The sequence below is a fragment of the Euprymna scolopes genome, chromosome 7, assembly GCF_053919585.1.
Source record: "Euprymna scolopes isolate OS-2025 chromosome 7, ASM5391958v1, whole genome shotgun sequence".
In the NCBI taxonomy this organism is placed as follows: domain Eukaryota; kingdom Metazoa; phylum Mollusca; class Cephalopoda; order Sepiida; family Sepiolidae; genus Euprymna; species Euprymna scolopes.
The window spans coordinates 162,522,612-162,538,055 of NC_136488.1; the positions used below are offsets into that span (position 1 = coordinate 162,522,612).

Genomic DNA, 15,444 nt, shown 5'->3' on the forward strand with positions numbered 1-15,444 from the left:
TAGAGCTGACATCTATTTAATGCGTTTTCCAAGTCCTGCTGCCACAACTATGGTCTGCCAGCGGCCACCTGATTACACTAGGGAATCACCACACTCTTCAGCACATCCAGGTACATTTTTATTTATTTATCTTCCAGTTGTTGTTCCACAACGTCTTGGACAACTAAGCTTCTTTAGGGAGGATTGAAACTGCTATATTCAGACAATGCTCACCTGGAACCGTAGAGATTCAATCTCTCTATCCACTGAGCCACGGCCCCCAAAGGGGCTATTAAGGTTGGATTTTTTAAATCTTATATATCCAAGTTTTTTCGTTTTTATCTCGTTTCCCATCGTCGGGTCCGTACCAAATGGTGTATATTTTTTATTATTTTATTTATAAATAAAAAACTTTATTTCTGGAATGACCCATGAAATAGACATAATTGCAGCATCAAATTACAATTATAGTCTGAACGTTTTTAACCGAATTCAATTTGAGGATCAACTATCTAATTTAAATGAAGTGAAACATGCAAAAAAAAAATAAATAAAATAAATAAATAAAAATAAAAATAAAAAATAAATAAATAACGTTGTTTAAATATTTCTTTTACATTTTTGTATCGCACTTCGTTGTTTTTATTAAAAAGTATACTTTTGGTTTGTTTTGAATTTGTTTTGAGCTATTTTAATTACGGTTATATGTCACCTAAATTAATAATTTCCACAATTAGACAAACCGCCGTGCACTACATGACACATGAAAAACAAAGTCCAGAAGTCTAGGATTGGAGTTTCGACTTTGTTTGAGGCTTATCAGTAGGGCACATCTGAACTCAAGACAGAGCAGCATAATCTCAGAGAGAAAGAAACAGTAAGAGAAACTGGTTGGATGCGAGAAAGAAAGAGTGAGTGTGTGTGTATGTGTGTGCGTGTGCGTGTGTGTGTGTGTGTGTGTGTGTGTGTGTGTGTGTGTGTGAGACAGAGACGGGGGGGGGTGCGGAGTGCTGCTATCCATACTAAAAAAAATCTAATTTATAAAACTTACTCTGTCTGTCTGTCTGTCTGTCTCCATATTTTCAAACTCTATCTCTACCGACACTAAAAATGGGACGACGGCAATCTAGGACAGAACGGAGTAATATCATATTGAGACAAAAATAATTTGTGGATCGTAATCTAAGACCGAAAAGAGTCATATCATATTTAGACAAAACTAATATGTGGAAGAATGTTTTATTGTTAATTTTGTATTTCTGTATTTTTGAGATGAGGTTTTTAAATTTTTGGATTATTTGAACAACTGTTCTTATTTTGAGTGTTTGAACGTTTCGGCCGATGTAAACTCCAGCCTTCTTCAAGTGCATTTCGTTAAACTCGGAAACCTTTCTTTAGATAAGATACACGCGAGGAAGGTCAGAGGTTACACCGGGGTCTCAAGATGAGAGCAGTAGTCTCGAAAAATCCAAATAGTACAAATGTTAACTGTGTGTTCTTGACTTTCTATGCAGGAGAGTGAGCGTCTGAATAGCCAGCGTACTCGAAGTGTATTTTGGCCTAGATAAAAATAATTAGGTAACTCAGTCGGCATTCTCTAGTAAGGATGCCTCAGGCGATGACCAATAAACCAACCCCTTCTCATGGAGAAAAAGAGTGGATTTACTGCCTGTCAGAACGAGGCTACCATCTGACTGATTGTCGATGACGTATATTTACTAAATCTCTGTCAGGTAAATTATTTCTACAAATGATTTCAACAATATCTACAGCAATTCGATGGTATATACATTTGATAAATTCGTCGCGGATAATAGTCAGGTCGAACGGTGCGTTTGAAACGGTTCATGTCTGATAGACCTAAGTTAAGCGCATTTCAAACAATTTCTAACTTGCTTTAAAGTTTAATGAAAGTTTCACGCACATTACGGTGTGCTCTTCTTTATCCTGCTAGAAGATTACTCATAGCTGAGAGTATCCCATAAGTCTATAAAGCTACTATTGCATCATGCATGGAGTATTATTGCTACATCTGGGCTATTGTATCTGCCACTAGTCTCCCCCATCTCGCTCTCTTTCTCTCTCTCTCTCTCTCTCTCTCTCTCTCTCTCTCTCTCTCTCTCTTTCTCTTAAACAGGGTCTAAAAAAGAGTTTCAAATCTACTATGTCCCGTACTATCAACCAAGCTCCAATCCCTGTCCCATCGCTGCAATATTACATCCCTATGTCTGTTCTACAAGTACTTTAGTGGAATGTCCTCTGATGCACTTCGATGTAAATACTCCCCGACTTGCCCGACTAGCAGCAAAATCCCACCCTTTCACTGTTGAGGTCCGTAGATGAATAGCCTTCTACTCTAATAGTTTCTTTCATCGAGTTTGGTGTTTCCTCCCTATTTTCTGCTTTTCTGACTGCATTAAAACGAAGAAATTTAAATGTAATGGGAACAAACATCTCGCTGCTCAAATCTCTACGTAGTCCCCTGCAACCAAGTGGCGATACGCATTGTTTGGAGTGAAAAATATTTTTAAAAAATCAATGTGCTCCCGTTAATATTATCTCTCTCCCACGGCGAAAAGATGCAACACAAGGGTCGAAAAGTAGGATTGAAGAGCCAACACCAGCTCCCACCCCCGACGAAGAGCACTCTTGTCTGCAAAAATAATGTGTGGGCAACCTCGTCGGCATTCTCCGGTAAGGGCGGCTTAGGCGATCAGTAATAATCTAACCATTTTCAAAGAGAGATGGCAACGCCTGGGAGGAGTGGACCAGTGACGTTCAGAGAATTTTTTAAGGACAGGTGCTCGAGTAAAAAAAAAAAACAGCGTCTCGGTGAGGTACATATAATACATTCCTCTGAAAAGGTCACTTTTAAAACAGAAGTAAAATGGCCAAGTGGTTAGGCAGGCACCTCTTGCACAGATTCCCCCCTGCACGCCCCTGGAGTGGACTTCCTAGAATTGCACGGGACCAGTAACATAGTATCGTCTACAAGGGACCAAGACCATTTCAGACTCTGCCGATTTTTGTGTCGAGGGGGAAAAATCTCTCGCTTCAAATAAATACTTCGAATGTGAAGAGGACATGCTCTGACGAACTGCAAGCACTTGTGTCCCCTTGACGTAAGTATCCTCGACAAATCCGTCAAGCAGCAAAATCCCACCCCTTCACAGTTGAGATCTCTAGATGTAAGAGAGCCTTCTACTCCAGTAGTTTCTTCCCCAGAATCGCTGGACTTTGGAATTCACTTCCGAGTTCCTGCTTCCCCAACTGTACTCCGACATCTTGCTGCCCAACTCCCCACATAGTACCCATGTAGCTTATGTCCCTGATAGTAGCCTCCTACAGCAAAGTGGCAATGTGCCTTGTTTGGGGTGAAATTGCAAAAAAAAAAAAAAAAAAGGACAGTCGACGTTGTATTGCGGATAATGTTTGTTTACAAAAGATTGGCAGATGAGATAGAAAGAAGAGGAGAGACGCACGAGCTTTTATCAAAGTATGTCTACGCCTGAACTCCTGCGACGAGTAGTGGCTGCCATTGATATCCGCCCCATCAATCTCTGTGACTACTACGACAAACTAGTACAAGACGGCTCCCTCGGATTTTTGGGCCACTCTAAGACTAAAAGTACCTTCTTTCTTCCACCCACCCTCTCTATCTCTCCACGCAAATCTAACTCTTTCTCTTATCGCTACCTGATTCAGTTCACTCCAACTTCTACCTTACTTTTAATCTATCTTTTTTCCTCCTTATCTGCTTTCTTTCTGTCTTTTGTTATTCACGAGTTTATTTTTTCTCTCCCCCCCCTTTTTAAATTTGTACTTTTCTGTTTTAGTTTTCATTTTTTTTCCTTTCTTATCTTTTTTATTTTTAAATTTTTTAATTGCTTTTTTTTCTTTTTTTTCTACAACGTTTCTCGCTTTTTCTCTTGCGCATTCCGATATGTGAATCCCAGACACCTTGGTCCGTGGGAGGGGTAGGCTAGTCGTTCCCATTCCAACTCCTCGCGGCGGCGGCGGCGCTAACGTCAGCGTCCATCCAGATATATTTTGATATTCTGATATTTACCATCGAAGAACAAAAATATTAATTTTTATTAAACGTTCATTTAGTAACGCAATTCTATACAGTTCGACAAAAGATCGAACTTTAATGTTGGAAAAAATAAAAAAATTCAGTTTCTCTAAAGAAACACTTTGGATTGGGACATTAAAAAACTGCCTCCGTTTAGAAGGATTTCTTCAAAGAATATAACATTCGAAGAATGACTTTGAATTAATAATTTCCAACAATATCAAACATATACGAACAAATAAGGCACAAGGCCATCAAAAATGGAAGTATTTATTATCCTCTGTCTATTAAACTAATAACGCCACGCAACTTTCATACTTCACTTTGAATCATTTATTTGCAAAAACAACAACAACAAACAACAAAAATATAAATAAAAAATAAAATAATAATAAAAACTTGCATTTAGTACAAATCTGGCACAAGGGCATCGAAATTATGGAAAATATGGTGGTCGTTGTTCATACTTGATTTAAAATTATAAAAATTATAAAATGACTATTCTTTTTTTGCTTGAATCATCTCAGTCACCACAATACCACATTTACTCGAAGGGGGCCATTCTACTTAAAATACACCCAAGTAATTTGAAATTTTATTTTTCACACACACACACACACACACACACACACACACACACACACATATCTGTATATATACGTTGTGTACGTATATAACGAACTATTTAGCTGAGTATTGTCCTCAGATCCCTTAATATCTATCTATCTATCTATCTATCTATCTATCTATCTATCTCTCTCTCTCTCTCTCTCTCTCTCTCTCTTTATATATATATATATATATATATATATATATATATATATATATATATATATATATATATATATAGATATATATACACTGAATCTGTATTTGTATGCGTAAATATATTTGTATAGAAATTCATTGTCAATGAGAAATGGGAGAAAAACAAAACATACAAAATAAATGTTAATAAGACACCCCAACCCTTTCTAAATAATAGTCCGCTGTTTTCCGGTTAATTTAGAACCTTAAACAAGTAGAGCACTAGAGCAGTCTCTAAATAGAAGTGGGACCTAAGTAGGATAAAAAAGAAAAAGGGTGAATGGTAGAAGGGAGTAATTTGATCCCAGCACGAAGACCGGATACGATCCTCACCCTCATTCGGTTTCATTTGCCATCTTCATTGCCATTTAATTAGTTATTGAATATTTTCGCTTTATCTTTTTTTTTTTTTAATCTTTTATCTTCAATTTTTACGCGTTTCTTTTTCATTTCGATCTCGCATTTTTTCTTTCTTTCTTTTTTTTGTTCATAACTTAACTATTCTCTTTATCTTCTTTTTCTCTGTTGTTTTTTTATTTGCTTTTTTATTTTCTTGTATCTTGGATCATTAGTTTTTTTCTTTTATTTTTATTTCTTTCCTTTCGACAATTGTTAATTTTTCATTTCCAGCCATAGCTCTTTCTTTATCCTCCCCCTTCCCCTCTTTCTTCTTCTTCTTCTTCTTCTTCTTCTTCTTCTTCTTCTTCTTCTTCTTCTTCTTCGTTTTTGTTTTTAAACTTCATCTCTAAGCATCATCTATTCTTTATTTCTTAATTTTCTTCATTTTTTATTTCCTTTCTTCTTCCATTTCTCTCCTAAACTGCTTACCGGCCGCGCTGCCGTGTTCGTCATTAAAACGCAACAGTTCCCTGCAACGCTTCTTCTCTCGCTCTCTCTCTTTCTTTCGTCCTCGCTCGGTCCGTTATCTTCTCTCTATCTATCCGTTCTTATTTTATTCCCCTCTTTTATTTTTCTCTGGTGTTTTTTCGTCTTTTTCTTTTCAAAACCTCTTCTTTGCCTTTTATTTGTGTTCGCGTAACGGTTGTTATTGGCTGGAATCATGGCTGGCTCTAAACAAACGGAACATTATACGATCCTGGCGACCACGGTCTGCACGGTCGTTTCCTATCTTTTACAAATCGTGGCTATGTGCACGGATTACTGGTTCATTTTACTCATTCCACGCGGATATTACCGCAACAGCAGTGGACTTTATATGATTAAGGCCACGCTTGGCCTGTGGAGAGTTTGCCGCGTCGAGGTGAGCAACGTCTCAGACGTAAACTCACCCATCAAAAGTAAGTAGAAAAAAAAACTTTAGCAATATTTTCTTCCTACTTTCATTTCTTAACTTATCTCTATTCAAAATATATTATGCATTTTACTGATATATCTTTTATGACGTAATAATATTTAATAATAAAACAATAATAAATAAAAATACGTCCCATAAAAATAAGTGGCGACTTATATATATATATATATATATATATATATATATATATATATATATATATATATATATATATATATATATATATATATATATATGAAAAGGGGATCTGTCTGTTTGTCTGTCTGTCTGTCAGTCTGACTATATCTTCAGATCTTTCAACTTATCTATTAGTTGTGTGTGTGTTTTTTTTTATTATTTCATCGATTTATATTTATGAATGGTTGGGACGATCGTGTCTTCAAATAAATATCTTTTACATAAATGCACACACACACACATGTACACATACAAACGATATGAGTGTATATACATGCACACACGCACGAACACACACATGCACGCGCGTGCACACGCACACGCACACGCACACTCATATATATGTATATGTCCAAACACACGCAAAAGCACGGGTATACACGTATATACACAGGATGTCTAAAAATATGTGGTACTTTTTAAGATGCAGTCGACGGATATATTTTTTAAATATATCTTTCTTTAAGCAAAAACAATATTACGTACTTGTCATGTCGAAAATCGTAATATATCCAAAAATGACAAAAAATCATCGAGTAGAAATTTATTTATAGTTAAAAATTATTTTCTTAAATGTTATAAAGTAGACAGCAGGAGTCTACACGCAGGGGACATAACTCCGGAATGAATATTTTAGATTACTTGTGTCATGGCTGCAATAATAGTTTTTTTTTTTTTTTACTAAAAGCACAATTGCAATTGTTCTACTTGCTGAATTTTGGTAATATTTGGATATATTTTGTGCCTAAACCTAAACGTAGATTCCATGAACAGAGTTTCTTTCTTAGAATTGCACGCCTATGGAACTCTGTTCCGTTTTCCTGCTTTCCAACTGACTACAATACAATATTGACTTCAAGTCCAACGTGAACAAATTCTTGATGAGTCAATCTTTTACGTAATCTAATTTACCAAATTTCCTCGACTAACGATGACATTCTATTCCGTTTGACCACTGTACACTCAGTGACCCTTATCCTCGAGTGGCCTCCGGGCCTTGATAAGTAGTAACTCCTTTATATATATATATATATATATATATATATATATATATATATATATATATGTATGTATGTATGTATATATATATATAAACTATTTCCGACATGACAATTAAGTATATTATAGTAATATTATTTTTGTTTAAAACGATGTATTAAAAAATCCATTTGTCGACTATATCTTAAGCACCAAAAATGTAAAGATGTACTCACACTTCATTTTTTAATGTAATTGAAAAATCATGTTCGCAAATGTTCAAATTGATCACCATTATTGTCAAGACAAACATAATAAACGTTAAAGCATGATGACATTTTTTGAGACACTATGAGATCAGAGTTCTATCAGACTATGATTTAATGTCTATTTCGAAGCAAAACAAACTTACACGCGTTTCTAGGGAAATTCAGAGCATATATGATATTACTCTGGTTTGTCATTTTATTTATTGCACATTTTGAAATGATTATTTGAGATTTTAATATTGAGTTACGTTTTGCTTTGGAAATTATTTTCTATCTGAATCGAATTGAGATATATGAAATAATTGCTTAAGCACACACGCACGCACACGTATATATAACAATTGTTTAATATATATATATATATATATATATATATATATATATATATATATATATATATATATATATATATATTATGATTGTATCGAAGTAGTTTCCTAGATGTAAATCTACTGAAACTCCGATGTTTATCAAAAAGTGCTTAATGACAAGCAGAGCGTAATTATTTATATGTTTATTTATACAACTATTATTGGCTACATATGTGTATACATATTTCTGCTGCAACATATATATATATATATATATATATATATATATATATATATATATATATATACGTGTGTGTGTGTGTGTGTTTTATTTTTTATTACCGTTTTATTTGTTTGGTTACATATGTTTCAGATGTTGGACCGTGTTTATGATCTAACAGCCTCGTCAGACCTTACAGCTGTAAGGTCTGACGAGGCTGTTAGATCGTAAACACGGTCCAATATCCGAAACATATGCAACCAAACAGATAAAACGGTACTAAAAAAAATAAAACACATATTTGCTCTGCAATAGTATTGAGCACTCTCTTCAGGTTTTTACTAATTACTAGTTTTACCATATATATATATATATATACATATATATATATATATATATATATATATATGGGTGCGGCAGAACTAGCTCCCGCATTTTGACATGCAGTCCTCCCAGTCACGCTCGTGCAGTTTTGGAGCAATCATTAATTTATATGGATAGAACTGCATATCAGTGCGTAAAATTTTTCTGACTCTTCAATCAGAAAACCTGAAGGCCAAAGCATATTTGCGAGCTAAACGTGTAGGAGACTGATTAACCGAAAGTTTCACAGCTCGAATACTGTCTGGCGTTCGAGCGCATTGTGGCCTTCCAGATCATTTTCCTTTAAGTTCCGAACCCGTAACTCTGAATTTGTATTGATTTTCTCTATGGAACAGTATCATGCCGTCTTAACTTGTAATGAACTTCGAAAGCACTTTGTATTGCAGTTACAGATACACCATTCTTCAAAACCATTTCTACAGTAAAAGTACAATATGTACCAATCATATTACTTGATACAATATGCACCAATCATATTGCTTGATACAATATGCACCAATCATATTGCTTGATACAATATGCACCAATCATATTGCTTGATACAATATTGCACTAATCATATTGCTTGATGCGGGTACATGAGGAAAAATGGCAAGTTATTAGCTAAATGCAAACATCATTGGCACTTGCATAAGTTCATGAGCAAGACATATATTTTAATGTTTAAAATGTGGGACATATTTCTGCTGCAGCTTATCCCGCTCAGCCAAACAATGCTTACTCCGATTATATATATTTGCCAGTGTAAAATAAAACACTTCGTTTGCTGTTTTATTGATATTTGACGGAAAAAAAAAAAGAATTAAAAAATATTTTTATAAAACCCCCCAATCCAAAATTAATAGCACCAGTGGATTCTTTGTCGAAAAAAAGAAGTTGTGTTCGGTCTTGATATAGCGTTTGTTTTAGTTGCATCTCTTCAGCAGAAATATGGACATAAATATATCTTAGATTCTATACAGCTACCCACACTCGCAGAAATATCCCAGAAAAAAAGTTTCCCATCCCAACACTGTAGAGATCCCTAGATGCAAGAGAGCTTTCTACTCCAGTAGTTACTTCCCCAGAACCGCTAGACTTGTGAATTCCATTCCGGCTCTCTGCTTCCCCAACTGTACTGACATGCAGAAGTTCAAGTGTAACGTGAACTGACATCTTACTGTACAACTCCCTACATAGTACCCCTGTAGCTTATGTCCCTGATAGTAGCCTCCTACAACAAAGTGGCAATGTGCTTTGTTTGGGGTGAAAATGTAAAAAAAAAAAAAAAAATTAAAAAAAAAAAAAAAATATAATTATTTTAGAAATTTTATTCAAATGCATCATCATCCATGTCAGATCGTTTAAATTAAATGGCGTGAATATTGGTTCCACCAAATTTTTATGCATTTTACAAAATCATTAAAAAAATCCGTTTCATGAAAATTCTAAAAGCAGAAATATGACGCTAAAGAATTTATTCTTTCGCGTCATTTTGGAATTCCTCTTTCGGACTTGGCGATCATTTGCAGAAAGCGGGCGTTTCGATAATTCTACTGTTTCGTATGTTCATAAGTCTATGCGACTTATGTGACAATGAGGATCGTCTTTTATGGCAGAGTTTTCCAAACTTCAGGACACCATGAAACCCATGAGCAGTGCGAAGGTTTTCACAAAGCACTAACAAGATAATTTCGAAAATAAATATGAAAAACTTTAATTCCAAATTTTAACAAATTTTACAACCATTTTTTTTGTATTCGATTAATCAAAAATTGTTGCATTTCTTATTAATTTATTTTTTATTTACTTTTTCATGAACCATCTTGAAACTTTTTACACCTGTAGTTATGAATCATATCTCTTTCCTGTAAAAAAAACTATAATTAAATGTCTGCAGCCATTTAATTTTTCCATATAAAGCATTAGTTCGTCTTTGAGAAAAGGTTTGCGGACCCCTCAGACTCACTCACGGAGTCCCAGGGCTCAGTGGAACCAACTTTAGGAAACCCTGTTTTATATTACAGGGTGGAATGATAAAAGTGTTGCTCCCCCCCCAAAAAAAACAACGCTACAAGTTTATTTCAAAACTTTTATTGAAAAAAATCAATGCAGGTAACTTGATTATGTAGTAGAGCTGAAAGCTATTTAATGCAGCCGCCTTCAGCCTCAATAACCGCCTCAATACAAGTCCGTAACTGGACGCATTCCTTTTCCACAGGTGCTGGCGGGAGCTCGGCGAATACTCGGCAGATGGCGACGGTCAGGCTGGCTATGGTGTTGTGAGATACCATGTTGGTAATGTTCTCGACGCATAAATAAACGAAGTAGTCCTGCGGGTGCTGAATCCTGCTGCCACACCCAGGGTCTGCCAACGGCCGATTGGTTACACTAGGGAATCACCAATCTCTTCAGCACATCCAGGAACACTTCGGTGTTCACTTTCAAGCCGACTTCGAAGATGTGAGGTTGCACGATGTAGCCTTCATTTGAAACCACATCAAAGACCATCACCGTGGCGAGAAACTGTATTTTCATCACTCTGGGCACGTTCCTGTTATTCGTGGCTATCCAACGATGCATTTTGAGGGTGCTAGCAATGGTCCTGTTGTCATAATTTGGATCGGTTGAGAGCATAAGTTGTACAACGGTGCATCTCCGATCTCACTCGTTGAACACTGTGTCGCTTTCAGACATGATAAAAGGCTCCTATCGCTCTTGGGATTTGTACACATCTGGTCAACTAGTAGATGGTCTGCTAAAAAAAGAAAACCGGTTTTCATCAAACGGAAATGGAATGGTGTTGTACTTTCCAGGACGATAATGCTATCGTTCCACCCTGTATAGTATTTTAATAATGAAGAGTGAGGGCGTGTGCGAGAGAGGAAGAACGAGAGAGAGAAAGAGAGAGAGAGAGAGAGAGAGAGAGAGACAAAGATGTATAGAAAAAGAATGCTAGAGAGAGAGATAATGAAATATAGATAGAAAGAGAGAGAGAGAGAAAGAAAGAAAGAAAGATATACAGAGAAAGATATATATATAGAGAGAGAGAAAGAGAGAGAGAGAGAGAGAAAGAGAGAGAGAGAGAGAGAGAGAGACTATTGTTCAAAATATAACGTTTCCACGCAATACTTAAAATTACATAAACACCGACACATGTTCATCCTCATCATCGTATGAATCCAAAGATTCTATTGTTAGCATTGGTTTCTCCGATATTTTTTCTAGTATTTTCTTTATATAAAGACATCGGGTACTTACGATAGGTACCACGAGAAGGTTGCCTAAGTGAAAGCGAATTTGTGGAACGAACTGGATTCGAACATGGAACACCCAGGTCATAAGTTCGTATCGCTAACCATTAGGCCACAGTCACTTCCCATTAAAATATGCTGACCCCTTTCAGTTTCAAAAGATAATGAATACCACCATGTAAGAGTGCATGCAGAAAAATCTATAATGAAGCAACGGCTGCGTAATCATCATCCACATGTTTCTTAACCGGCTTTGTTTTGGTTCAATTGAGGAAAAAAGTCCAGGACAACGCAAAACAATGTCAAGATACACGGATAAAGATGTTACTACGGAATTTTCTTACTTCTAGACTTGTTGGGCAAAACAAAGCTTAAGAGTATATTTTAATCTTTTATTTAATTTATGGCAGTAGGAGGGTGAAATACGGGGTTAATCTATATATATAAAAGCGAAAATGTATGTTTGTATGTGTGTTTGCTTTTTCTGTATGTCTACAAAAGGCTTTTTTTTTAGAGAACCGGTCGCTCGCCTAACAACTTTTTAAAACTTTTTATATCACATATAAATCGTAATATCTCACAGTTAACAACGAAGCTCGCCTGTCTATTTAATTTGCTCGAATTTGGGAAGATAAATATTCAACATTTGTCGCTCGCCGCATGTGGATTAGTCTTTTTACTATAACATCTTGGGAAGCGGTCCCGCAGTAAATGAAATACTATCCCGCAGTCAAACTTGACCTCATTAACTCATTAAAACGGGCACCTGCCAAATCCAAGTAATTAAATAAATTCAAACGTGTTTCTGTTAGCATCTCGCGATGGGGCAATCGTTAACGTCGCACGTTTTTTTTTTCACACTTTAATTTACAACTTTGCCTCAAGGGTTCGGGTTCGATCCTCATACTTACCTACCAAAACATTTTTTTACCCCCCCCCCCGGAGTTTCCACACACACCTCCAAACACTCGGGCAACGCCGGGTACCCGTCGCTAGTACCTTTATAAAAAACAGTGATGCAATAGCCTCGACAGATCTCGAACTCGCCACGTTGATCTCCAAATTCTTACCTTTAACCACTACATCATGCCACTTCTGTGCATGAGAAGAAACAGAGAAAGATGGACGTAGAAGAACTTGCGTTATATAAAATATTACATAGATGTATATGCATCCATTTGTTAGGGTATAAACTTACGTGCACATGTGATCGCTTATCCATACGCACATGGTTGTTTACACGATTCCCAAGTGCATGGGTACATTTATATTATTAAACGTAACGATACGCGCATACAGAGGATTATGCATTCATTCATGGAAGAATAAAGAAAGTTTGGTGGGGTCCCGATTTCGAATCTCGCTAGATTCAGCCACTCTGATGAGTCGTATACGACAAAACACGTGTCAGTGGACAATTATATTTTAAAAACAATATATATGCCGCTCTCCAGATGGAGGTACCAAATTGGTTAAAGGGAAAATTATTCCCAACTCGCATTTAAGAAAAAAATGCACTTTCGTAAATAATTGAATTCGTTCTAAATGTATCGCAAGAACAAATAACACACACACACACACACACACACACACACACACACACACACACACACACACACATATATATATATATATACTTGCAGGAAGACCCGATATTGCTCGGTGTTTGAATGACGATCAACAGAAGTTTTACACTCCCATATTTTTATTGTCATCGGAATCGACGAAATCGATCATTTTTCAATCAAGTAGATTTATATTCTGCTATAGTTGGGGATCCATCGCAGTGCATCGGGAGGAAGCTTCACATGCCTCTCCGCTGTGAGTTATTCTACAATACATTGTAGTCTACATTGCACTGTAGAGAACCTACTGTTTTTTTTTTTAATAAACAATGGCTTGAATTAATGGTTAAAATGCAAAAATCAAGTATCATGGTGCAATAATGCTTTAAACAAAAACATTCATTTCGAACGCACCTCTACCATATCAAAGAAAATGCTGTTGATTTTATATGCCGGGCCTTTCTGCTTGTGTGGTAATAAAACTTCTCAAATGCACTTGTTATGTTAGGCTGTGTAAAGTAACCTTTCGTCAAAATCGCTTGTTCCTTCATCCATCGGATTATTGTGATTACCGTTGATCGTTACATATCGAAGACGTTCCGATACAAACCTATCTAAGAACACTGCCAGACACATAAAGTACCTTCGTATGAAATTTCATAAAAATCGGCCCAGCCTTTTTCAAGTCCACAGGAAACGAAAGTTTCGTTTATATAAGAGTAGAGATCATATATATATATATATATATATATATATATATATATATATATATATATATATATATATATATATATATATATATATATATATATATTGCGAATGGAAAATAAAATTAACTTTCTTGGACTTACATTTTTGGATTTTACCGTCATTGGATACTTTACCTTTCACCTGAATAATCCATTCACGTGAAATCACCTTTTTCTTCACCATATTCACTCTGCTTCACTTTTTGTTATCAAGTAAGATCTTTGACTTACTTGAAGTTTCATCAAATACTTTTGCTAATTCCTAACCTCTGATGAGAAGGAAAGTATTTCTTCAAAACTCCACGGATTAAGGACTATCCACTTATCAAATGTTTCCTTTTCAGATTAAATATGTTTTTAACTCTTTTTCAAAGTGTTTTTTAACATGTTTTATTAATATATATATATATATATATATATATATATATATATATATATATATATATATATATATATATATATATATATATATATATTTCAGAGTAGGGATAGTCGTAAGGACGAGTTTGTCGAAGCACTGACATTTCAATTGAAATAGAAGAACCTATGAGAAGTTTCCCGCAAAGTGCGTAACGTTGTTGATGTAACCTTTCAAATATATTAGTTTCAAGTTAGCGTAAAAAGTTTGTCTTCCGTATAGAAGAATTTATGCAATTTTTTCTTGCCTTGAAACAAAAGGTCAGCTATCGTTAGAAAGGATTCACTTCCTCTCGTAATAAACAAAGAGGGGGGTAGTTGGAATTTCGTGTGTCGATTGTTTAATACAAAACCATTCGAATGGGACAGCAAATAAATTACATTTTCTCTTTATGTTCGTGTATATCGTTTGTGACGATACCATTAGTGCATGGAGGCGTGTCAGTTGGAACTTTCCCAAGACGAGTCATTGGAATTTTTCCAATAAACACATATATCTTTTACCCTCTTTCTATATGTGCCGGAAACAGAAGGAATTTCCATGAACAGAGTTTCTTTTCAAGCATCGTCCTATTTCCGTAACAAATTATCAAGAGACTGCTTCTCTGTTGGATTTAATATGGTTCTCCTCAACTCCAATGTAAACAAATACTTGTCGATCTGTCTTCTGTGGTCACCAACCCCTGCACGTTCTCTCAATGTTTCTAATTTTCTCATAGTATTATTCTTCATCTAACTTGTTAACACTCAAATGTCTATTGGAATTGTGAAGTTGTGACTTTTATATATACATACATATATATATATATATATAGAGAGAGAGAGGAAGAGAGAGAGAGGGAGAGGGAGAGAGAGAGAGAAAATAAAAAGTAACAAACCGTATTATGTGTTCATCAACGTTTCGTCTTTATTTCGAGACTTCAAATAAATAAAGACGAAACGTTGATGAACACATAATACGGTTT

At 35.5% G+C, this 15,444-nt stretch overlaps 1 protein-coding gene across 1 annotated transcript in view; it reads left to right on the forward strand.

Annotated features, from left to right (window-relative positions):
- Window positions 1-5,154: 5,154 nt before the first annotated feature.
- Window positions 5,155-15,444, forward strand: part of LOC145280118 (voltage-dependent calcium channel gamma-1 subunit-like) — a 274,495-nt gene continuing 264,205 nt past the window's right edge. The window contains exon 1 of the mRNA XM_080131873.1: window positions 5,155-6,159. Coding sequence (XP_079987999.1) covers window positions 5,922-6,159 — 238 coding nt within the window. The 5' untranslated portion in view covers window positions 5,155-5,921. The remainder of the gene's footprint in view (window positions 6,160-15,444) is intronic.